Source organism: Pimephales promelas, chromosome 13, assembly GCF_988280905.1.
Source record: "Pimephales promelas chromosome 13, fPimPro1.hap1.1, whole genome shotgun sequence".
Lineage (NCBI taxonomy): Eukaryota > Metazoa > Chordata > Actinopteri > Cypriniformes > Leuciscidae > Pimephales > Pimephales promelas.
The window spans coordinates 24,587,750-24,610,697 of NC_142781.1; the positions used below are offsets into that span (position 1 = coordinate 24,587,750).

At 37.6% G+C, this 22,948-nt stretch overlaps 2 protein-coding genes across 4 annotated transcripts in view; one reads left to right on the forward strand and one right to left on the reverse strand.

The window, feature by feature from the left end:
- The window catches only part of sesn1 (sestrin 1), a 38,080-nt gene extending 35,898 nt beyond the window's left edge, over positions 1 to 2,182 (forward strand). For both annotated transcript variants that reach the window (XM_039692625.2, XM_039692626.2), the window contains 6 exons: positions 21 to 251; positions 436 to 583; positions 661 to 773; positions 857 to 1,047; positions 1,667 to 1,811; positions 1,899 to 2,182. In XM_039692625.2, coding sequence (XP_039548559.1) covers positions 21 to 251; positions 436 to 583; positions 661 to 773; positions 857 to 1,047; positions 1,667 to 1,811; positions 1,899 to 1,985 — 915 coding nt within the window. In that variant the 3' untranslated portion in view covers positions 1,986 to 2,182. The remainder of the gene's footprint in view (positions 1 to 20; positions 252 to 435; positions 584 to 660; positions 774 to 856; positions 1,048 to 1,666; positions 1,812 to 1,898) is intronic.
- A 2,227-nt stretch (positions 2,183 to 4,409) lies between these two features.
- armc2 (armadillo repeat containing 2) lies at positions 4,410 to 21,404 on the reverse strand. 2 transcript variants are annotated; one of them, XM_039692619.2, is made up of 17 exons: positions 20,453 to 21,404; positions 19,955 to 20,027; positions 19,707 to 19,875; positions 19,149 to 19,278; positions 17,696 to 17,739; positions 17,104 to 17,211; positions 14,933 to 15,123; positions 14,074 to 14,176; positions 13,726 to 13,982; positions 12,395 to 12,540; positions 11,760 to 11,859; positions 9,595 to 9,877; positions 6,448 to 6,570; positions 6,229 to 6,342; positions 6,016 to 6,148; positions 5,780 to 5,919; positions 4,410 to 4,836 (listed from the first exon to the last, which is right to left on the reverse strand). In XM_039692619.2, the coding sequence occupies exons 1-17, from the start codon at positions 20,665 to 20,667 to the stop codon at positions 4,697 to 4,699; spliced, it is 2,469 nt and encodes an 822-aa protein (XP_039548553.2). In that variant the 5' UTR covers positions 20,668 to 21,404; the 3' UTR covers positions 4,410 to 4,696. The 2 variants fall into 2 exon arrangements, with proteins under 2 accessions (XP_039548553.2, XP_039548551.2); XM_039692617.2 differs by having other exon boundaries at positions 17,696 to 17,742.
- Positions 21,405 to 22,948: the final 1,544 nt, after the last annotated feature.

The window sequence follows — 22,948 nt, forward strand, 5'->3', positions numbered from 1 at the left end:
AGATGTTTTTTTAATTACAGCATCTACTGAAGGCAGAGGAGCACAGCTGGTCCCTGGCTGAGCTGATCCACATTGTGGTGCTACTCACACACTATCACGCTCTGGCTTCATTTACCTTTGGTTGCGGCATCACCCCTGACATCCAATCAGATGGAGGACATACATTCAGGCCACCCTCGCTCAGCAGTTACTGCGTTTGTGACATTGCCAATGGAAACAGCGCCCTGGAGGAGATGTTTGGGAACCAGCAGGTGAGACTGATGGAAATTAATTCAAAGAAATTGATTTAAGAGCCTTTATGATATGTGCAAGTCTTCCGTCCATTTGTTCTGAAAAAGGGATCTGTGAAATACATGGAGTGCGAGGTTTAAATTCCTTACCATACAGTGTGCATACAATGTGTAATGACCTAGATTCCTGTATGTGTGTGTTTAGGTGTCGGAGTCGTCTGGCGAGGTGGAAGTGCTGATGGAGAGGATGAAGCAGCTCCAGGAATGCCGTGACGAAGAGGAAGCCAGTCAAGAGGAAATGGCCACTCGTTTTGAGAGGGAAAAGACAGAGAGCATGCTGGAGGTCACCTCTGGTAAGCGGATTTATGATTATTATGTTAAAATGCAACGAGAGGATGACCTGTATTAAATCACCATGTTCGGTCAACAGAGGATGAGGAGTGTGTACCATCAAGGGATGTTTCACGACACTTCGAAGACCCTAGTTACGGCTACAAAGACTTCTCCAGGAGAGGAGAACATGTACCCACCCTCAGAGTGCAGGTGAGAATAAAGCCAAGTTGGCTTGGGAGTCAAAGGAAATGGAGGATTAAAAATAACAGTGGTATGTTTTCTGCCCTTTACAGGACTACAGTTGGGAAGACCATGGCTTTTCCCTTGTGAATCGGCTGTATCCGGATTTTGGACAGCTTCTTGATGAAAAGTTCCAGATTGCATACAATTTAACTTACAATACAATGGCGACCCACCAGGGTGTGGACACCTCTATGCTCCGTAGGGCAATCTGGAACTACATCCACTGCATGTTCGGGATTCGGTCAGTCTCTCCACTGCTCACTGTGTCACAAATATGTAACAACATTGAATATGTTCATTTGTGCTGTAAAAATTAGTTTATTGTTTATTGCCATTCTATTTATATAATGTCAATAACAGTGTGTGTGGACAAAAATAAACTGACAAACATGAAACAAGTTTTATATTAACAAACTATATATATATATCAGTGCTGTCAAATCGATTAATCGTATCTAACAAACTTAACAAAGTTTGTATTTATATATGTGAATAAATATTAAGTTTGATACAGACATATATATATATATAATATATATATATATATATATGCATGTATACATACAGTATATGTATTGTTTGAAATTCAAGAATAACTTTTATCCACTTCAAATGTCGATTAATGTACATATATAAATATAATAATATATATACACACTCACTCATATATATATACACAATTGTTTAAGTTAGATGCAATTAATTGATTTGACTGCACTTTATATATATATATATATATATATATATATATATATATTGTATTTAGATTTGTATTATTATTATTATTATTGAGTTTTTTCTCTCTGATTATTTAGTCAAAGTGCTGAGGTACCTTTCCCTCTCTGTCTATTTCCTTTAAGGTACGATGATTATGATTATGGAGAAATTAACCAACTGTTAGACCGCAGTTTTAAAGTCTACATCAAAACCATGGTGTGCAGTCCGGAGAAGATCACCAAGAGGATGTACGATAGCTTCTGGAGGCAGTTTCGGCACTCTGAGAAAGTACGTAGCACTTCAATAACGAACAGACATGGATTGTTTCAATGGATTTGATTTAGTTAATAAGGATTCTTTTATTCTGTCTTTCAGGTCCACGTTAATTTGCTTCTTATGGAAGCGCGCATGCAGGCAGAACTGCTCTACGCTCTGAGAGCTATCACTCGCTACATGACATGAAGTGCTGTTCTTGTCTACCTTTTTTAATTTTTTTTAATTGTTGTTGATGTTGCTACAGTGGGACACTTCAATAAATGTAAAAAAAAATGGAAAAAGAAAACTGAGGAAGAAGAAGAAAGCTTGAGCAGCGGTGGAAGACAACGAGGAGATTGTTGTCAACTGAACCCACTTGCTGAAGAACTTGTGTGGCTGCTCAGCCTGCAGTGCCAAAACTGGCCACTGGGTGCCGTCTGAGCAGACTCAATCCCTCAAGTGTGCAAGAGGACAAGCTGAGACTGCGAGCTTCGGGAGGCCAGACCTCCTTTAGTATTTCAGATGCATCTGCGATAAGATGCCATATAATCATATCTTCTTTTTGTGAGATGAGATTAAACACACACACACACACACACACAAATAGCAACTCCAGCACCGGTGCAGATAGACTGCACTAACATGCCTATCTTCTAGTGTTTTTTTCCATATCGTTTTATATTGTTTTTATTTTATTTTCCAGCAGTGGCTAGAGATAGAAACATTACTGATTTTGCATAAACGCGTGCCTAGTCATGCGCAGCACTGGCAGCAGATGCCGAGGTGCCGTCTGTTCATGCTGCTTTTCTCAACTGAGAGGCCTCAAAGACACCCAAACCATCACCCAATTGTATAAGCTAATCCAGGAACGATTGTGTTATTGTGAGTGTGAGAGCGCAATTCAAAATGAATAGCTGCCTGAGCCCTTGTTAGAGTTTACTGTAAGGCACCACGTTGTCTCTTTCGTGACATATTCAATGTGTGAATGGGCGGGGAATCCATCGACTCCTTTTAGGTTTTCATGCATTAAAAATATCAAAGCACTTTTTAAAAAAGACAAATTTTAAGCTTCAGCTGTTATGTAGCCATTTTGTCTCAATGACTCTTTTATATCTTTTTTTTTTTTATTTGTGTTAGTGACTTTCAAAGTGAAAAGGTCTTCCTTTTGTGACATGCTTCCTGTTGTCATGCCTTATCTGTCTTCCTTTTAATGCACGGTCATCTTTTCGTTGTTTTTCATTTTGAGGTTTATTATAACCAAATACCTCCTGTTATGTATCCTTAAATAACTAAGTGCTGTCTGGTGAGCAAAACTTTGTCTTAAGTGGCTGCCTGTCGTAGGCTACAATCTGTACAGATCTAGACGCTAAGAACCAGGCAACCCACATGACTTCACAGTTGTGGGGTTAAACTATGCTTGTTCTCATTCTTAGAACTTTAATCAGTGTAACTAAGCAGTTTTGTTTCGAGTGTGTGTGCGCGTGTGTTTTCTTTTCAAGCGGGGTGGATTCTCTGCTGTCTTTATTTGTTTACTAAAACCAGTTAAGTACTGCATTCTGATGATGGCAGGACTAGAGGGATGGTACTTTTTCCATTGGAAATTGAAATGAGGAGGGTTTTAAGTCAGACTTGAGAGACTTATGTCAATTACTGACCCTTTTATAAGAAAATATTTGATTAAAAAAAAAATAAAACATGGTATTTCACTGGTTGTATCATTTGTAATTTAATCAAACTTTTTCTTTCTTCCCAGAAAGTCGCATTACGATGATACATTACACCAAGAAAACATTGTCATTCAGTATTAATTGCAACAAAAATGATTTGAGCAGTCTAAACACCTCATACCACAAGAATTGAAGGTCTTCTTATTCTTGTGTTTTTGCTTATTAAGAAAATAACACACTTTAAAGTATCAATGATGTAGCTTTTAGGTCACATAATCAATGTTTTCATGTCCATAAACATCTACTCATCTACAAAGACCCTTGTAGCACAGTACATCATCACAGAGACACTAAGGCCTATAGAAAAACATCTCCTGCTGTGCACTAATGATTTAAACACACAACTTTGAAGGCGGCAATTCATCTTCTCACTGCGAGGATTACAGGAAGTAACTGTTGACCTGAGAACAATCCCTGTTTGCATAAATAATGAAATGTCCCCTTATGTTGCTGGTAATTTCCCTGTTTTATCTGTGGCTGTGAGGATGGTGGCCATTCAGTGCCAGTAAAGGATCGTTGTGTGGAAATCACCATATGGTAGTTGTTGCTCATTTTCAAATAATAATGTGAGAAGTCTTGAAAACAATGAAATACCCTGCTCTTTTCTAAAAAAAAATCCTTTAGTGATTGTCAGTTAAATTGCTTTAGACTTTACACACTGAACATTAATAGGAAAAAGTTCAAATCACATTGTAATTCCAATAAAATTCACAAAATCATGTTTTCGTCATTGGTTTTTAAGCATGTCATCTCTATGGCAGCTGTTTAAACAATATTAATGTATAGACTAGCTGTAAAGTGTAACCATCAGGGTAAGAGGAGGGAAGCAAGTGCCATATTATATCAGTTTGATGTGATTGTATTAGGAAGGTATGACTGTTTCTACTCGGTGTTCTTTACAGACTTTTCTGGAAGTGTCTGTTTAATAAAGTCTTTGAGATCACTGAGAAGCTCATGAGTGATTTTTACACGCACAGTACATCAGTGTGGCCTTCTTTACACATAGACTTGCTTTCTGCTATTTCAGCTATTGTAAATAGAGCAGCATCAGGTTGAATAATAAACATCTGACATGTATTTCATTAAATAAATATGTTGGTCGTAATTGACAAATTCCTTATTACCATTCAACTAATATGTTCAATATACACACTGTCTCACCCCTCAATGTGTATACTGTATCAGTGGAGTTTACGGAATGATTCCAGTAGTGTCTTCAATATGTAAACGTTGTCTTAGCCTCTCAGCAACAGGCAAAAAGAGCAGCTCCCAGCATGCTTCCTGAACCTGTCTGACTCCATCATCAGAAGGCCATTGCAAAGCTCCTCTGTCTGCGCAAAACAGAAGACAAAACATTTCATTTGTGTCCCTAATGATATACTATACAGTTACAGTATACTATGCACACTACCATCTAGTGTATGGATTTTATAATTTCGTTTTTTCATCATCTATCTTCATCTATCGCTGGAAGTGATCTCTCGCGCGTCTACGTCACGCTTTGTTTACACGGAGATTTCGGAAGTTTTACCTTTCACTAACATATTTAGATATACGGGAAATCGTAATGCAAGACGATTTCGATATGTCTGGAGACGGTTCAGTCAGTTCGGTTCAGTTGGACATCTGATTCAGATCAGTTCGACGGCTGTTAACAAGAGGTAAAAAAAACGTTTTCTCACACTTGTTTCGTCAATGTGTACTTACATTTACGAGTCATTAAATCATGTTTAATTTGGACTTCTCCGTGCATGCTCTTTGAGGTGGACCCCTAAAACTGCATTATTTGACTGACAGACAACACCGGTTTGACCGAAAAATGTCAAAATTGAAAATACTGTGGAAACAAAGACCTACATCTTGGATACCCTTGAGGTAAGTGAACTATCCATTTAATGTGGGACTTTGTGTGCGTGTGAACGTCATGGCAACGTACAACACAAAGTACCTCACGCAGTAAACAACAATGTAACGTGTAAATGTGCGTACTAACCAACGTAAATGAAGAAAGCTAGTATGCATAGGCCACAAAGTGTTGGCGAAATAACACATTAGCGGACCGGAGGGAATAATATGTATTTTTTCCGGAAAATGTTTTGCACAAAATAAATTCAAGCACTTTCAAGGTCGTTTATCTATATAAGGTTAGTTTCAAAAACTTCATAAACTTCAAGGACCCGTGGGAACCCAGTAGTTTTCTTTGTATTGCTTTATGCAATTTTTGCTTCATATACTATGATATATTCCAGTTCTAGTGATTGTGTTTATATGCACCTGTGTAGAGCTGTAAGATCTCCAGCAGCTTTTGAGAGTGTTGCAGCTCTCCATCTAAAGAGAAGTTCCACAGAGTCTGACACAGCACAGCGGCCAGATGCCAGTCCCGAGGCCCGAAATCACGTAAACAGTCAATAAGCCTGCAGTAGGAAGAGTCAGAGAAAGCACAGTACTTAAACAATATACCGTACAGTAAAAAAAAAAAAAAAAGCACACTGAAGAGAAAGGCAAGTTACTTCAGAATGGTTCCCTCGACCCTCAGTGCGGCCCTGTTGTCTGGGTCTGCAGATAAGTTGATGAGAACTCCACATGCAGAGAAACACACATCAGGGGTCTTGGAGTCCAGAAGGGTTACCACAAACTGTTCCACTGACACATGAAAACATCAGTACAACGTCAGCCTCTGGGAGATCTGAGACAGGCAAACTAGTAGAAAGAACGTCTCAAACCTTTGTGCTGCATGATGAAGTGTCTCACTTCTCTGATCTGCGACAGATTTCCAAAAACACGCGTGGCCTCCAAAACAGCATCCATACTGGAGCTCAGCAGGAGCTTTAGTAGCACTGCAATGGCAGAAGGACAGACAGGAGGGGGAAATCACTGAAGGACAAAGACAGATGCAACATTCAGGGTGTCTTCACACACACACACACACACACGCATCTTACACTGTGAGATCTGTGTGTGCTGGGAACGGACCACAGAGCTTTCACCCTGATAGTAAGACAGGTTGTTGATGGTGGCCACAGCATTAATCACTAACTCTTCACTCTTCTTCACACACCTGCACCCTGAGAGACGAAACAAGAGCAAAGGAAACAGAAAACTTGATCAGTTATATGCCATCTATTTAGAATGGCACATTTAACAGAATAGAGATGCACCATTATGATTATGATGGATCATTTATTATCCATGTTAATTTCCTTCCCTTTTTTATTGCATTTGCCATCATCTAAGCTATTAAAGCTACTCTTTAAAACACTAAGAATTTAATAACACTGTTAAATCTAGCAAATCTAATTAATTTGAAATAAATTAAATGTTAACTGAAATAAAAACTTACTTATTTTATTGCAGTTAGTTGACAGGGCAGTATTTTTCATTTTTGTGTATTTTTCTTTTTTTTTCAACAATAACAATAAAAACAAAACAAAATTATTTAAAAATTTACATAATATTAAAAAAAAATTCAATTTCCATACTGCACATTAAAATGTGATGCATGAATTCACTTTGATTTTTTTGTGGGGGTTTATTTTTAATGTATTTAGACAAGATTGTTCGTCAAATCAATTTGCTTCTCTTAGTTTGTGACCAATATCAACAGGATACATTATTATCAGAGTAGGTGGTGAAAAATTACTGACTTTATGGCATTGAATCATAAATGTAAATGATTTGTTCAATCAGGAACAAAACAAGTTACTGTCTTTATGAATGAGTCATTGAATCATTCAACCAATTCGTTCAAAAACAAATGGCTTGGTGTTCCAGCGGTTTTTGTTGTGGCTTCATCTTAGTTGGCAGAACAAAAACAGACAGTAACTAAACCATTTTATTTCCATCCCACTGTCCTGGCACTTTTACGTATATGGGAAACAAATGTGCCAGTATTCACGTTCCATATGTGTGAAATGATTCACTTTTTGTTTTGACCAAAGTCATAAGACTATTTAAAGCAGGTTCATTCATTTATTGAAAATACTTTTACACATTTACCGGACTAGGCAAGATACAATAAGCTATATAGCAGCTGCCAGACGGTTTACTTCTCGGTATTGAAGATCATATCAGTGCTAATCAGGTATCACTTCCCCCTCGAGAAGTTTCAAAACCATTCGTGTAAATTTCAGGCTGAGTACTTCGTGATAAATCCAAATTTGAGGTAGTCAGAATCTGAAAAAGCGCATATATGACTGTAGTAAGATCCTGTATTTCTCGTTGAAAGTGCGGTTTGCTCTGTCAGTGTTTGTGCGTCACGCTGCAAAGCGTGAGTTTAGTTTCGAAACACCTTTTGTTGTGGCGAATGCTCTGTCATTGTCACCCTTGATTTCTCAGTTTCTTTTTCCTTCTCGATTTTTATTTTCATCATAACAGGATGTCATTTTAATGTAGCAGACATAAGGTAGATAAGCGAGGATGAATATATCTCCCACCCATTTCCTCTCTAACTGTCCACATCTCTGTTACTAAAAAACGACGGCATCCTCTAACCGTCATGTCTGTAGGAATCTAGCAGAAAGGTTTCATTTTATTTTCTCACATTCTAAAAACGATACAGGACAAATATTTCCACAGGACAAAAATCTCCCTCTCTATTTCAAAAAGGAAACACACAACCACCTTTTCACCCTAGCATGCCTGCTTCTGAAACTTCCTCATGCAGAACCAAAAAGGAGCTTGCATCCATCACCATAAAAACCACACTGCAACTCTGAAAACACAAGGCCGCTCAAATATAAAGCTATGCATAAGAAAAACAAACAGTTTACAGTGTGGCTGTTCTCGTCATTGGAGGGTCTGTGCCAGTAACTGACATAGAGAGAACATCGTGTGATTTGCACAGTGCAGAGCAACCAACTTGCACATTCAGTCAAGTTCGAGGAACTAAACTTAGTCTGAAACGTGAATCGCTTCTGATAAACATTGGTCACACGTAAAATGCTTTGAGAGTGACAACCGCATTGAAATGCATGAGTGAATAGACTACAGCATCTGTAAAGTTTTTTTTTTTTTTTTAACCTTTATTTATCCAGGTAAAATGTTTGAGAACCACTTCTCATTTACAAACATGACCTGGCCAAGAGGCTACAGGAAAAAATAAGAACATAATGTACAGCTGTACATAGTCAAACACATAACACTTAGAACAAGCAGCTAAATAAAAATAAAAAAGACAACAAAGAGGAAAAAGAAAACGAATAGAGTGCTTAAATAAGTGTGTAAATATGGTTCATGATTGTCAGCAGGAACAAGAGTCAACTATGTAATTTTCGAGTTATTGCTTAAAGGTGGAGATTGGGATCAGAGATGTAAGTTTCAGGGTATTTTGTAGTATGTTCCAGTCGTGTACTGATGCAAAGCGGAAGGCATTATGTCCAAAGGTAGTAGAAGTAGGGGGGATACTAAATTTAATCAAATTACTTGATCTTGTGTGATAGGTGTTATGAGCGGCATGAAGTAGGGATGACAAATAGAGATGTGCCTTGCCCAGTACGTTTCCGTGTGGGATTTTCCTAAAAATGACTTTTGTTGAACGGTAGTAGAATGTAGAAGTGAACTAAACAAGTATGAAGAGATTCAACCAGGCGCTCAGGTGAAGTTAATCAGTGATAGGTGCTCTTGGGATAGGGAAAGGATCCACTGAAACAACATGCAGGTCCCAGGCACTCAATGAACGGATAAGGAGAAGGTGATGATTAAAAAGCCTTTATTAGAACTGGCTTATTTCATAATAAAAGCCTTTATTAGAACTGGCTTATTTCATAATAAAAAAGTATCAAGACAACATGTTTCGACCAACAGATGGTCTTCTTCAGTGCCAAGTAACACGCACAATGAGAATGACGTTTGTGCGTGTTCATTCATTCTCATTGTGCGTGTTACTTGGCCCTGAAGAAGACCATCTGTTGGTCGAAACATGTTGGCTTGATACTTTTTTATTATGAAATAAGCCAGTTCTAATAAAGGCTTTTTAATCATCACCTTCTCCTCATCCGTTCATTGAGTGCCTGGGACCTGCATGTTGTTTCAGTGAACTAAACAAGTGCTCAAAAGGTTGGGTCTGTATATGACATGATTATGTTTTTTACCCAGTAGTTCCAGTAGCAGCTGCACACACAGTGTGTTGGCAGCTAGTGCCGTGCCCACGGTGGGATGGATGGCCAGGTTGGCCAGCAGTCTGATCAGTTTGACCAGGATGTCCTCTTTCTCAGGGGCATGACATTGTTCAGATGACGATAGTGTTTCCTGGTAGGACTGGAAAAGATCTAAGAGGACATCTATCCCTCCTTCCTCTTCATAAACTCTCTCTCTGGCTTCATTGCTCTTGGATGTCAGGTTTCCTAGCGTGAACAGGATACGCACTACTAAATCCTGCACATAAGAAAAGAGGACAAGTGTGTTTAGTAGGTAGTTGTAAGTTAAAGTGTTAACGCGTAATAAATTACATTATATAAATAACATCTATGTGGTGAACCTGATTTCGCCAAGTACAACTTGTTCCTGGATCAACATATTTTGTTGATCCTGGAACAACATTCCAATCAACCAATCAGATTTGAGGGACAAGTTTACAGTTCATGTCAAGTTTAGGCTTACAATCAACCTATCATTTCCCTCTAAATTTAGGGATAACTTATGGGCAGGGTAAGGTTTAGGGATAGGGAAAGGGTTAGGATTACATTTTCAGACAGGGATGTTGTTCCAGGGTCAACAAAATACATTCCAGGAACACCTGGAAGGCATGGACACAGTGCATTTTATTTATAATTTATATTTGATATATTTCTTATAAATATATTTTAAAATAAATATGTATTTATTTATAAATCAAGCCAAAAAGGGATGTTTAACAAAAGTAAAGTAATAGGAGAATTGCATTGTGAAAAAATAAATAAATAAATAAATAATATATATATATATATATATATATTTGTTTTTAATTATTATTTTGTTAAAGTGAAATGTCACCCATAAGAAAAAAAAACTGCATTCATACAATATGAATGCAAACACCAGAACTGCAGATCTGTAAGTGGCATACATATCTAAAATGTGCACGGTAATATTTGGGGAACTATAACTAATATAAATATTAATAATTGTATAGTTAACTATAACTATGCAATTATTTCATCATTGCATATTTTCATTGAGTCCCATGTTGTATATCCAGTGCATTCTTAAGCTGTTTCAGAAAATGAAAGCAGCACTATATGTCGTTTTTTCAACCTTTATAATATTTTTCCAAAACCCTTGAGATGGTACATCGACTTACAATAGGCCTGACAGTGTCTGTATCGCTTTTACTGGCACTCTGTAACTTCGGGGAGCGGGTAGGAACCCGAGCACAAAAAGAACTACAAAATTCGACTGCTTTACGGCATACATCACTTCCCCCACTTCCTCAAATTCCGAAGCGAGAGCCCAACAAACGTTTTTTTTTTTTACCTCTGTATGTTGTCATGGCTGAAGCAGCAAGTAAAACCAAATGTGAAGTTCGTCAGATGGTAGCTTGATATTATAATATTGACGACATGGCTATTATCTACCAACAAACATTGAATTGTATTAGCATGTCCATTATGAAAAACAGTAGCCAATAGGCTAACGTTACTATAAAGACGCTGACTTGTAAAAGTGAGAGCAAAATTTAAAAAATAACAGAACGCTGCTTTAATCTAACTAGGTCTAACTATGAAAAACTCATGAGACTAATTTTCATTAAATACTTAAACAAACTAACAGGCATAGTGTTTAGTTTCATGGTTGATCCACTTTAACCCACACAAATATTTCTTGCGAATCCAGTAGCCTTTGGGGAACTATTCTATCAGACATTTTAAGCTGTTTTTTTCCCTCTCCTTTCTGTTTTCATTTAGAAAATACAACAAGTGGAGTGCAGAAAGAGACTTCTGCCAGTAGTCTAGTGGACAGTTTGTCCCTATTTGATAAACAGTGTGAGACTCTAGTTTATGATCCCTAGCTAGCACGTAGTGTGAACCGTGTTTATTCTTCATGAGATGAGGAGCACATGATCTCATTACACTCAGTGCCAGAAGGAAAGAGAGAGTACAACATCTGAACTATCTGTACCGAAATAAAACCAGCAGAAAAACACAAACTCCTTCATAGACCATTGCTCAAGTTTCACTTGAGAGCAGAAAGGGGAACATGCAGCCTATATGCTTACATCTGTGTGCTTGTTTCAGTTTAAGTCAAAGCGTGCGTAGACATGTACTTGATCCAAACTCACCTGTTTCCTGCTGTGTTTGCCTAGAAGGTCCAAAAATAGGCTGCAGCAGTGTGGCGTCTCAGCTAGTGCATGACAGCATTCAGTGTAGGTGGACAGCTTGCTGGAGACAGCACACACAAACATATTCTCACACATCACATGGCACAACTTTATCAACACTACTCAGAAAGCTTCAAATAAACCTAACTAGAACTTCTCTCACCTGGTGGATATTAAAATGTATTTATATGGCAGTGCATTATAAAACACTAAACCAGTGGTTCTCAACCAGGGGACCCGGGCCTCAAGATGAACATTAAATGACTTAACTACGTTACTCAAAATCTAAGATACTACTAAAAATGAAACTTTTTTTTGAAGAAGAAGAAGAACTAGGGTTCCCACAGTCTTGATAAACCTATATATATATACATACATAGTCTAATTTTAAATATATTATTTCTAGACCTGGTATTAAAGTATTTTAAGTTAAATGAATAAAATTCATGTGTATAATAAATATAGATTCAAGTTTTCTAGTTATGCCAAGCATTACCATATTTTATCAGGTAGATAAAAAGATAACTTTACCAAAGGGAGCCTTGGATTCAAAAAGGCTGAGAACCACGGCTCCAAACACTTGCTTCGATCCTCACCTGAATATTCGGGCCACATTAATGCAGATGTCGAGGTCATTACGATGGTTCTCCAGAATCAAGCAAAGAGTAAAGAATGCCTTGTTGGACAGGAAGGAAGGCCGAGACTCAGACTGGTCAGCTATATTTCTCAAAGCTGCAGTGACCTAGAAAGGGTGAAGAGGTCAAGACTGTGTGTTTGGTAACTGACTGTGCAGCAGGTGTGCCCTTGAGCTTATTATTGCCTAATTGGCAGAGATGCATATAAAAGAGGAAGCACTTATAATCAAGAAGAAATAACAGAAGGCCTTGAAAAGTGGCCTCATAAATCTCTCCATCAAGAGCTTAGGACACTGATTGGGGTACATGGAGGGTGCCTGCTATAGAGCTGCTTGGCCCATAGGGCTGCACTTATATAAAAACCCTCATTTCCGTCTGCCAAAATGCTAATGAGTGGCACGGCAATTGCCACTGAAAATCAAACCATGCGTGCCAAGTTCAGGAAGTTTGTTTGGGCAGAGTTAAATAATTCCCTGTGAAACGTACTTTGTGCTGGAGGAGTATAAAGTAAAATATGGACACGGGGAAGTGGAAAAAGGGTATCCTCCCAGACAAAAGCAGAGGAAAAGGACATTAAAATCTGCCCTTTTTTCGACCCTATGCAACCCCACCCTTGTGAAGCCCTCACATTTTGTTTTCCGTTTCGCTCCCAGAGCAGAGTTCTGAGAAACGTCAGGGTGGGGTTTAAGCATATTCTATTCCTCTGGTTTTAAAGTCTTAAAGACACAGATTTACCATGTTTGCAATGCAAACCTATTTGAGTATCTATGGCGATGTATGTCTGTTGCACAAAGCACTATTCCAGCACATACTGTTGGGGGAGCACACGGATCATGTTTTTGAGACAACAAAATACATCACAGAAAAGTCTCTCTGTGTTTTTTAAAGGGAAAGTTCACCTAAAAATTCAAATTCTGCAATTATTTATTCACCTTCAAGTTATTTTAAAACTTTATTTCCGAGATATTTTGAGAAATGTCTCAAGAGTTTTTTGGTCCATACAATGAAAGACAATGGTAACCAAAACCGTTCCTCTTTAAAATATCTTCTCTTGTCTTCCACAGATGAAAGAAAGCCATAAAGGCAATTTTTGGGTGAACTATCTCCTTTTTAGATGTCACATTTGATCCAGAAAAATGTTTCAGTTCATTTATGGGTTGCCAGTTTGCTTTGTTTCTGCTTTGTTTTAGTGTATATGGGTATGTGTGTGATTGCGAATATGATTGGCACATTAAAAACAGGGTTAGAGATGACAATAAAATAACTTTGACACCTGCCCAAAGACCACCCACCTGTACCAGTATGTGTCCTGCGATGATACGCTGGCCTTCTCCCTCTGACCTCTGTGTAGTTAAATTAGCTGAAATTGTAAATGGGCCATGCATCAGTCTCTTTGACAGCTGTAGCAGTGTGCCGATGAAGTCTTTAGCCAGCAGCAGACTGGAGATGGCACTGTTTCCTGAGAGGAGCTTCAGTGAGCCGACACAGTACAGCACGGCCTCACCTTTACTCCACACATCCTCACACTGTAGCTGACACAGAAGGGAGTCTGTGAGGAAACACATACAAACAATGGGCTGAAGTTAGAGAGTTATTGAGCTTAGAGAGTTTAGGTGAGTTATACAATAATCAGGTCTAACCTAGGATGGAGTCGGTGAGGAACATGACGTCGTTACTAGCATTCCGGCTGATTTTGAAGATGAGTTTGCAGATGTTCAGCAAGTTGTTTCCACTCACATTGAGCTTGTAATATAGACAACAGTAAATTATTTCAAATTTCAGATGTTTCAGACCTTGTAAAAGATTATGATGTTTAAGACAGCTGCACAGAACCAACATATATATGAAGAGTTCAGATGCAAAAGCCTCTAAATGCCATTTGAAATTTTCTTCTTGAATGATGATTTTTTATCAAACTTGTATATTTAAGTTCAGTAATTTCACTTAAATAACAATTAATAGGTAATCATCATTGCCATTTAAGTGAAATCACTGAACTTAAATATACAAGCTTGATAAAAATGATCATTCTAGAAGAAAATTTCAAATGGCACTTAGAGGCTTTTGCATCTGAACTCTTCATATATATATTTTTTATGTATTTGTCAGTTTCTCAGCTACCCTCTGAAGGCATTTGTTTTTCCATATATGTATTTGGCAAATGCATTTATATGAAGAAACTTACACTGCATTGAATACATTTTTGTATGTAAGCTCAGTTTTCAGTTCGGTGGAATGCGAACCCACAATGAAAAATGAGTTAAATTAAAAAGAAAAATTTTAAATACAGTTTTAATATATGTTCTTTTTCATGTTTATTTTTTGTAATGTGCGAGAAGTATAAATGGTTTAAAGGAGTACCGTTTTCACCAGATTTATTTGTATTGAAACTAATTAGGGTAAATTTGACCCAGACCATAGTAATCATATCCAGATTTTTAAACAAAAACAAGGTTTAAAGGTCATATTTTGTGTGTGTGTGTGTGTTTATATACTCACTGCCAGAATAAGTTTAGCTAATGTTAAGTTAAGTCGGTCCGATCCCACATCTATAAGTCTGAAGAGTGTTCTGAGGATGGCGGACCTCTTTTTACACTGCCTTCCCAGCATGTCTCTCTCCGCTAGGGCGTCATGGAGACCATTGCATGAGTTACACAGCTGTCCCACAATCTCATCTGACACGCCATCACCTATAAGGATTGTTTTTTTTGTGTGTGGGTTAAGAAACAAAACCCCATCAGTATTATGTTCCAGTGCACAAAATATGTAACAGTGTCATGGTCGCATTTCAAACTGAATGTCTCACACAGTATTAGTTGCAGCATTGTCCCCCCTTCAACTGTCCTTGTGAAGGACAGGGAAAGAGGAGTAGTCTGTGGGACACACAGACTCTTTCACTTAGCTGAGTAGGCTTACTGACATTTCAGTGACCCACATGTCAACACCCACTGACAGAGTTAACATGGCCCTTTAGGGCATATCCACCCCCTCCCCCTGTATGGTATGCAATGCATCATTAGTGTGTATATAATAGCTCTTTACTGACATTCTGTACTGGCTTTGAGCATGACAACATAATATGTCAAAGTTTTAAGTTAGATTAGACTTCAATTGAGTGTTCTCCTGGGCTCAATTTTAATCAATATTTTTCTCTATTCATCTTTGCATCCAGAATACTTATTCATTTCTACATGCTTTTTAACCATTCTGTGCACTGGCAATGCTTTATACTTGCTGGATCTAACTTGCCCTTAGGGGATAAGGCAGGGGCTGCGTTTTTCCAAAGCTATTTTTGCTAAAACAAATGTTGTTTCTCATATCTGTTTCCAAGATGGTTGGCATTCTCCCCAACGGCACCCTTCGATGATGCCATGGAGAATATGAATGGTATTTTATGCATGAACCGAGAGGCTCTTGGCACAATAAATATTTGATATTTATCTTTCAAATGAATTTTTATTGAATTTTCAAAGTGCTTAAATATTTACTGCTATTAGATTGCATTTCAAGGTTCCTTTCTACCACATGCTTTGACTTTAAAAGCTTATACCATGCCAAGCTCAACACAAGCTTTGTTTTTATTCCTCTGCAGTCTGCATTCAGATATTGTGTTTTCTTTCTCCCTGCAGTTTGCTTTCACTCTGGGACACATTCAAGTGCTGAACTGCAGCTCCTTAGTACGAACTTGCATAAGCACAGTGTTGTATTCGAGACCACCTCACTCGAGTCCGAGTCGACACCGAGACCAGAGAGAGTCGAGTCCGAGTCAAGACCGAGTCCATAGAGAGTCGAGTCCGAGTCGAGTCCGAGTCCATAGAGAGTCGAGTCCGAGTCGAGTCCGAGACCAGAGACGGTCGAGTCCGAGTCGAGACCGAGACCAGTGAGGGTTGATTACCTAATTTACTTTTATTTACTTAGAGAAATCCTTTTTTTTTATTTTACTGAATTTACTTAGAGTTTAAAAAAATATGATCAGTTTAGGGTAAAAAGGCCACATAGTAGGTGGTGTTAAAAGTAATTACAATTTGTCATGCGCAGTTGCGCACTAGAAAATCACCAATCACTGGGCGTGTCAATCAATTTAAAGAAATATTTTATTAACATACATTAATAATCATGAAAAATATTTTTAATTGAACTCGAGTGGACTCGGGAATAATTCCGAGTCCTAAAAAAAAAAATGTTCGAGTACGAGTCAATTCCGAGTCCAAATGGACACAAGTCCATGACAAGACCAAGACCATTAAAATATGGTCTCGAGACCGAGTCCGAGTCTCGAGTACTACAACACTGCATAAGGACAATCCAAAAACCACAGAATTAGGATTATCTTTCTAAATTTAAAGTCAGTAATAGGGGGGAAAAACTTTTGTGAACTGTTAAAAATCTGTACTCGGATGAAAAGCCATCAGGTATCAATCTGAATGCTACATGTTTTTGAAGCTGTTAAAATGGCATTCAGGTTTTTCCTACCCTAAATTTACACATTCAATTAAACATACATGCATTACACTTCAATTAAAAAGTAAAACCACTGCTAAGAAACTAGTCATTTTGAAATGGTTGGTCTGATGATGAACAGCACAACAGAACGTGGCCCTTTGCTCTTTAAGGTTATCATATCATTACTTGACTGTATTAAGCACATATAAGAGTTATTTTATCATCACCTGGGGCAAAGGACTCAAATTCTTGAAGGACAGGAAGGACCTTAGTGTTCCAGAAAACAGATTCGTCCATGTTGTCATCACAAGTGTCTCCATACCCAAGCCTGGCTTCTACAGCAGAAATACATGTGGGTTTTAGACAGACAGACAGTCAGATAAATATTTAAATAGACAGGTAGATGTACTTTATTGATCCTGGAAGGGAAATTCAGACAGTTCACCCCAGCAGTTCTTAAAGCATATGGATGTAAGAGTGTTCAACATAGCATGAAAAGGTCAGAGCTTCACGCCCACATGTCTTTTCATTAGTGTCTGTTCTGTTCAAAAGCGTCTGTGAGCATTTGCATTGTGGACGAGCTGCAGGAAGCAGTGGGTTGCAAAAAGAACAGATAAAATGATCAGCAAGCATCTGTATAAAGAACCTTGAGAAACTTCTGCAGCAAAAGTGGTTAAGGTTTCCAATCCGATCAGATGTTTGTGACCACTGGCAAGATTGTGTCAGGAGCAAGATTTACAAGATTGTGAGAACTTTGCTTTGTTGATCACGTGTTAGTGATTTTAAGTATATATACACAGTACAGAAATAGCAATATACCTGGTTTTGATTCTCTTTCAGTGGATACATCAGTTTGCGGGATCCTGCTAATCACAAACATACAGTGAACATAATGTACATGCAAACCAGACAAAAATTGTGTTTGAAACGGTGGTTAGATGAACAACAAAGTCTTTTAAAAACACTTGTGAGGATATAAATGCTAAATATGTACCAACCTAAATACAAGTATGTTCAGTGGGTACTTTTTAAATACATCTCAAGCCTCAGCATAAGTTACATCTCAATACTTTTTAATACAATTTCATGGAATACTCCTATTTTCCTTACAGACACAAGAGGTCACTGTTGTGATATCCTGATGCAGAATTTTATTGCCTAATTTTTTGATTTTATCTTTTACTGTGAGCAGTGTCAAAACCAGTTACTGGTGAAAAATAGATAACGTTCAAAATGTGCATGTGTAAATGTTCATTAAATCATGTGTGTATGTGAGGGCTACTGCAAGACACAGGAAACCACATGTTCATGTGATCGTTTCAGAGTTAGTCATACACTGTCACTGTGAATTTTATCTCAGAAATCAAGATAACATTAACACTGTTTTAGTCTGCGCTATCATTAGTGGATTAAACTTACAATGCCTCATATACTTGTACTGCCTAAAATTCACATACTTCTATAGTGAACTATATTGTAATCTTTCATCTTTATCATATGTGGCATGGGTATTTCCTAAGGATTTTTAATAAATGATGGTATGGCGAGGCATTTTTGAGGCATTGATCATGTTTGGGCTTTGGACTGTCTCGATAATGCCTCTTTGTTGATGGGATGCCTCGGCCGAGACGTGATCTCATCGTGTGAATCTCAAATGAGACTGTACTGGTGGTCAACAGACCAGTCAGCCTGCCAGCCACAAACGGCCTGCGTGATCTAATATCGCTCCATTAGCAACTATAACAAGGATACGGTAGAGAAAGGAGAGAGAGGCTTGTCGCTTGACTTTAACTTACTATTAAAGTCCAGAGTGTCTGTAAATGCATCCAAATTGGATGCAATGCATTACGATTTTCATAAGTGCCCATTCTAGGCAATGTATTAATGAGAGAGCTTGGATCTGAATAAGTGAACCTTTTAACGTGATCTTCCTGATAGATTACACAATTCTGTTGCATGTAATGGAAGATGTGCACAAAAGAGGATATCAAACTCAGGTTATAAAAACATTGGTAATGAAAGGATTAATGCCGCTGGGATCTACTGAACAAACAAGTTCACTCTCTCTGAACAGGGTGTCCTGTGAGTCAATAGCACATAAAAATGGTTTATTGCTGTTATTAGGAACAGAGCAAAAATCGATTTACTGAGTGAATTTGATGGTGTATTGACAGTGGAGGCCCAAAGCTGATTTCAAACCTCTGAATGTACAGTAAAAAGAGTAAATTAAATTGATCTGTAACCTTCAAGTAAGTATGCTCAAAAAGCATACCTGTGTTTGATAAGTGTGTGCAGGTCAGTTTCGGAGGACGATTTTGTTTTATGCTCTGTGACATCAGCAAAATGTAGCTTTTCTCTGTCATCTGGTTGGTCTACTTCGATCCTTGCCTTTTGAGACATATCTGAACAGGCACACAATAATACAACTTTAAACGGTCAAAACAGTCAAAAACAGTCAACATTTTCTTTAATCTTAATGATTACTTCCATGCAGTTTGACAGGACAAACACACACATTTTGTTTTCTCAAAACAAGCAAACTCAAGGCATACATGGCACGATGGCAGAGTAACATCCTAGGGATATTGTAAACTGATCTATATCAGATTTTTGGAATAGTCTATTCTTTTCGATTTGGTGTGAAACACTTTAACAGCTAGCAGATTGTCATAATGTTAAAGAGGGTTATCAATATGCCTGACAGGCGAATAAGCACTAATACTCTATAGCACTTTATTTTTTGAAAGATGAAGTATCCCTGTGAAAATAAATTAAAAATAGAAAAAATAGAAATATAGATGAATAAAAACACTTTTATTTATTTTCTTACTCTTTGTGTGTGGTGTCATGAAGGGCAGTCGGTGGGTGGATGCTGCTCTAAGCAGTCTGGCACGAGAACCTCCTGATCCAGTCCTGGTATTCCCTCGTTCAGCTGGGGGTTTGGGGAGAGTTGCTTCATTGTCACCGCACTCATCCAGGGACACAGACAGCCTGGGTTTCTAGGAATGACAGAACTCTTTTTCTCAATTATTATCATTCCCTGTTTTTAGTCAGACAAAATTTTGAAAAGGCTCTTACATGTTCCAGTGGGCTGAGACGAGTTCCAGAGCCAGGCCTGGAGTCAGGAACTTCAAAATGGCGGCCTTGAAGACTGGAAAAGAAATTTGTGAAGGCGATTAAAACCAGCTTACTAGTCATGTGAATAAGCAAACGGTTAATATTATAATTCAAGTACTTCATAGTGCAACAGTCGGGATCTGGAAGTAAAAAATAAAATAAAAAAAACATTAATTTTCTCCATAGGAGAATAGTTTTTTATCAATAATTTATAAACTCAAAGACTAAAAAGCTTCATTACCCATCATTCTGCACAAAAAAAATAATAATAATCAGTAATTTTATATTTATTAATCGCTTCATGGGATTGTAGTTCTTTCTCACATCAACTATGAACTTTTGTCTAATTTTCAAATGGCTACTAAAAACATAGAAAAAATAAAAATATTATAATAAGCATTAAATACCAGTCAAACAAGTGATAAACAAATAAGCTTTTTATCTCTGATGTTGTTTTACCTGAATGCAGATGGTGGTCGTCCATCATGTGCACGAGAAGAGGATTCCCCAAAGAGCTTCCTATGCTTCTCCTGAGGTGTGAAAGGTCGCTGTGTGGCAAGAGTTCTGAGAGAGCGACGGGCCTCTGACACTATCTCAGCACTTGTCTGTCTCCTGAGGCCATGACTCATGTGGACATGCTCACTTTTGTCCTGCTGGAGCTCCATCCCAGACATAGGGATGTGTACCAGTATCAAAAGCCTGAGACCTTGACCACTATTCTATAACCAAATGTGGTTGGAAATATGCATAACTATGATAAAAGGAAGAGGAGCATTTATATTTGAAATAAAAATTCACTGCCTCTTTGAAATATAAAGATTTAGCTGTCCCAGAAATCTGACATTCTCATTTTACCTCAGTCTTCACAGTGGTTTGTTGTCCTGTAAGACTAGTTTTCAATATTTAAAATTGTATTACTTTAATTTAACTGTAATTGTATATGCACCCCGCAAACACGTGTTCAACTGTTTATAAACCGGAGTCAGATCATTCAGTGCAAGGCAAGAATGCGCGTCCACGCACCGTCACCATGGAAACACACAACGCTGCGACAGTACCTCGGGTGTAGCAAAACAAAACATTTAAGACATATACCGTAAAAAATAAAATAAAAAAATAAAAAACTCGTACAATAAACAAATTCATATCGATATCTTAAATTCAGGTGATGACCAACAAAACAACAATAATAATCTACGATACTCTATCATATATCATAGTATCAAGTGTTGCTTGCAGCCGACTTAATCAGATGTAAACATACGACAACAACAACAAAATATAACCCTTTACCTTGATTTCCAAACGAGCTTGGGTTTCACGGTTTTAAATACATCATCTATAATCTGGAAAGATGAGCGTGTCTAACACATAGACTGTTAAAAAAAATAGGTATGACAGCAGAAAGAGGGACGCACTAGTCAATCACGGCCACGCGCATGGTCATGTGACACACGGAGGCTTTTGTTGTGTGAAACCTACTTTATTTCTTTGCCATCTTTTCTTAATTGTTAAGAGTTAGAACTAAGTAATAAGGAATTTTTACCAATAAATACATACATTGAGTACCTTAATGTACAGGTACGTGTTTTAAATCTCGTGAGCCTCAGCATAACATCCAACGGAAAAAAGGTGAGACTATTTTTCAATTCAATAACGTTACCATTCAAAAACTTTGACCTATTGTTACGAAAACGAAGTACATTTATTTGTATTTAGAATTAAACTAAATTGAGGCTTCATTCATATTCCTCCCCAAAACTCATATCCCTGGTGTTCAATTCAAAATGCTCAAATTTAGGCCCACAGAGACATGAGGCGATGCGTAACCCCGACTGTAAAGGTAACAACCAACCACCCACGAGAGATGTGTGAGCTGACAAGTGAGCTGATACTTATCCACCCATAATGACACATAAAAGAGGAATTTAAAGCTATTAGTTTTAGCCTTGTTCTAATGAGGACAATATCTCAGGTTTATTGAAGTATCTTAGTAGGTAACTTTTTAAAGGGATAGAATTAAAATGCTGTCATCGTTTAACGTTACTCACCCTCATGTTGTTCCAAACCTGTATGAGTTTCTTTTCTTCTGTTGAACACAAAAAAAGATATTTTGAAGAATGTCGTATCAGACCAAATCTCCTCTTTTGTGTTCAACAGAAGAAAGAAACTCTGACAGGTTTGGAACGGCTTGAGGTCGAGTAAATGATGACAGCATTTACATTTTTTCAAGCATTAACTTATGCCTTCAATAGAGTAAATACACATTATGCAAATAGTGGATAATGTGTTTGTCTTTTGTAAATGAGACATCTGTTTTGTCTGTTGTGGTTTTAACAGTCATTTCCCACAGAAATTAAGTCTTCTGAGAATCTGTCCACCCATTGGCTGAATTGTATATTAGAGACATCAAACATCCTGCTGTAACAACAACAACCTTTATTTATAAAGCACTTTTAAAACAATAAATGATCCAAAGTGCTGTACATAGTGCATAGCAGGACTACACTATAAAAAACAACAAAAATTTACAAGTTTCCAAAAGCTAAAGAATAAAAATGTGTTTTCAGAGAGTAGATTTAAAAATGATCAGACAATGCCTTATAAACAAACATAAGGATCTTAAACTTAATGGGAAGCCAGTGAAGGGATGCCAAAACAGGAGCAATATGATCCCTGTTTCTAGACCCAGTCTTGCAGCTGTATTTTGAACAATTTGTAATCGAGATAATGAAGCCACAATAAAGAGAGTTGCAATAATTGAGTCTAATTGAGATGTTATAAATGCATGCAATTCTAAATCTTTGCTTGAAAGAAGGTTCTTGAACTTTGCAATATATCTTAAATGGAAAAAGCTTCCTCTAATAACAGCACTAATTTGTTTATCAGAAATAATGAAGATTCAGCCAAGGTGACTTATTAGTAAGCAAATTCACATAGCCTACATGAAGGAAT

What these genes read in the sequence shown, in the direction of transcription:
- armc2 (XM_039692617.2), bottom strand. Translation starts at nt 20,667, where the DNA reads ATGTCTGGGATGGAGCTCCAGCAGGACAAAAGTGAGCATGTCCACATG. An exon ending in CACACACTTATCAAACACAG is followed by an intron (nt 17,743 to 19,148) that starts GTATGCTTTTTG and finishes GTTTGTGATTAG; the next exon opens with CAGGATCCCGCAAACTGATG. An exon ending in GCACACACAGATCTCACAGT is followed by an intron (nt 6,343 to 6,447) that starts GTAAGATGCGTG and finishes CTGCCATTGCAG; the next exon opens with TGCTACTAAAGCTCCTGCTG.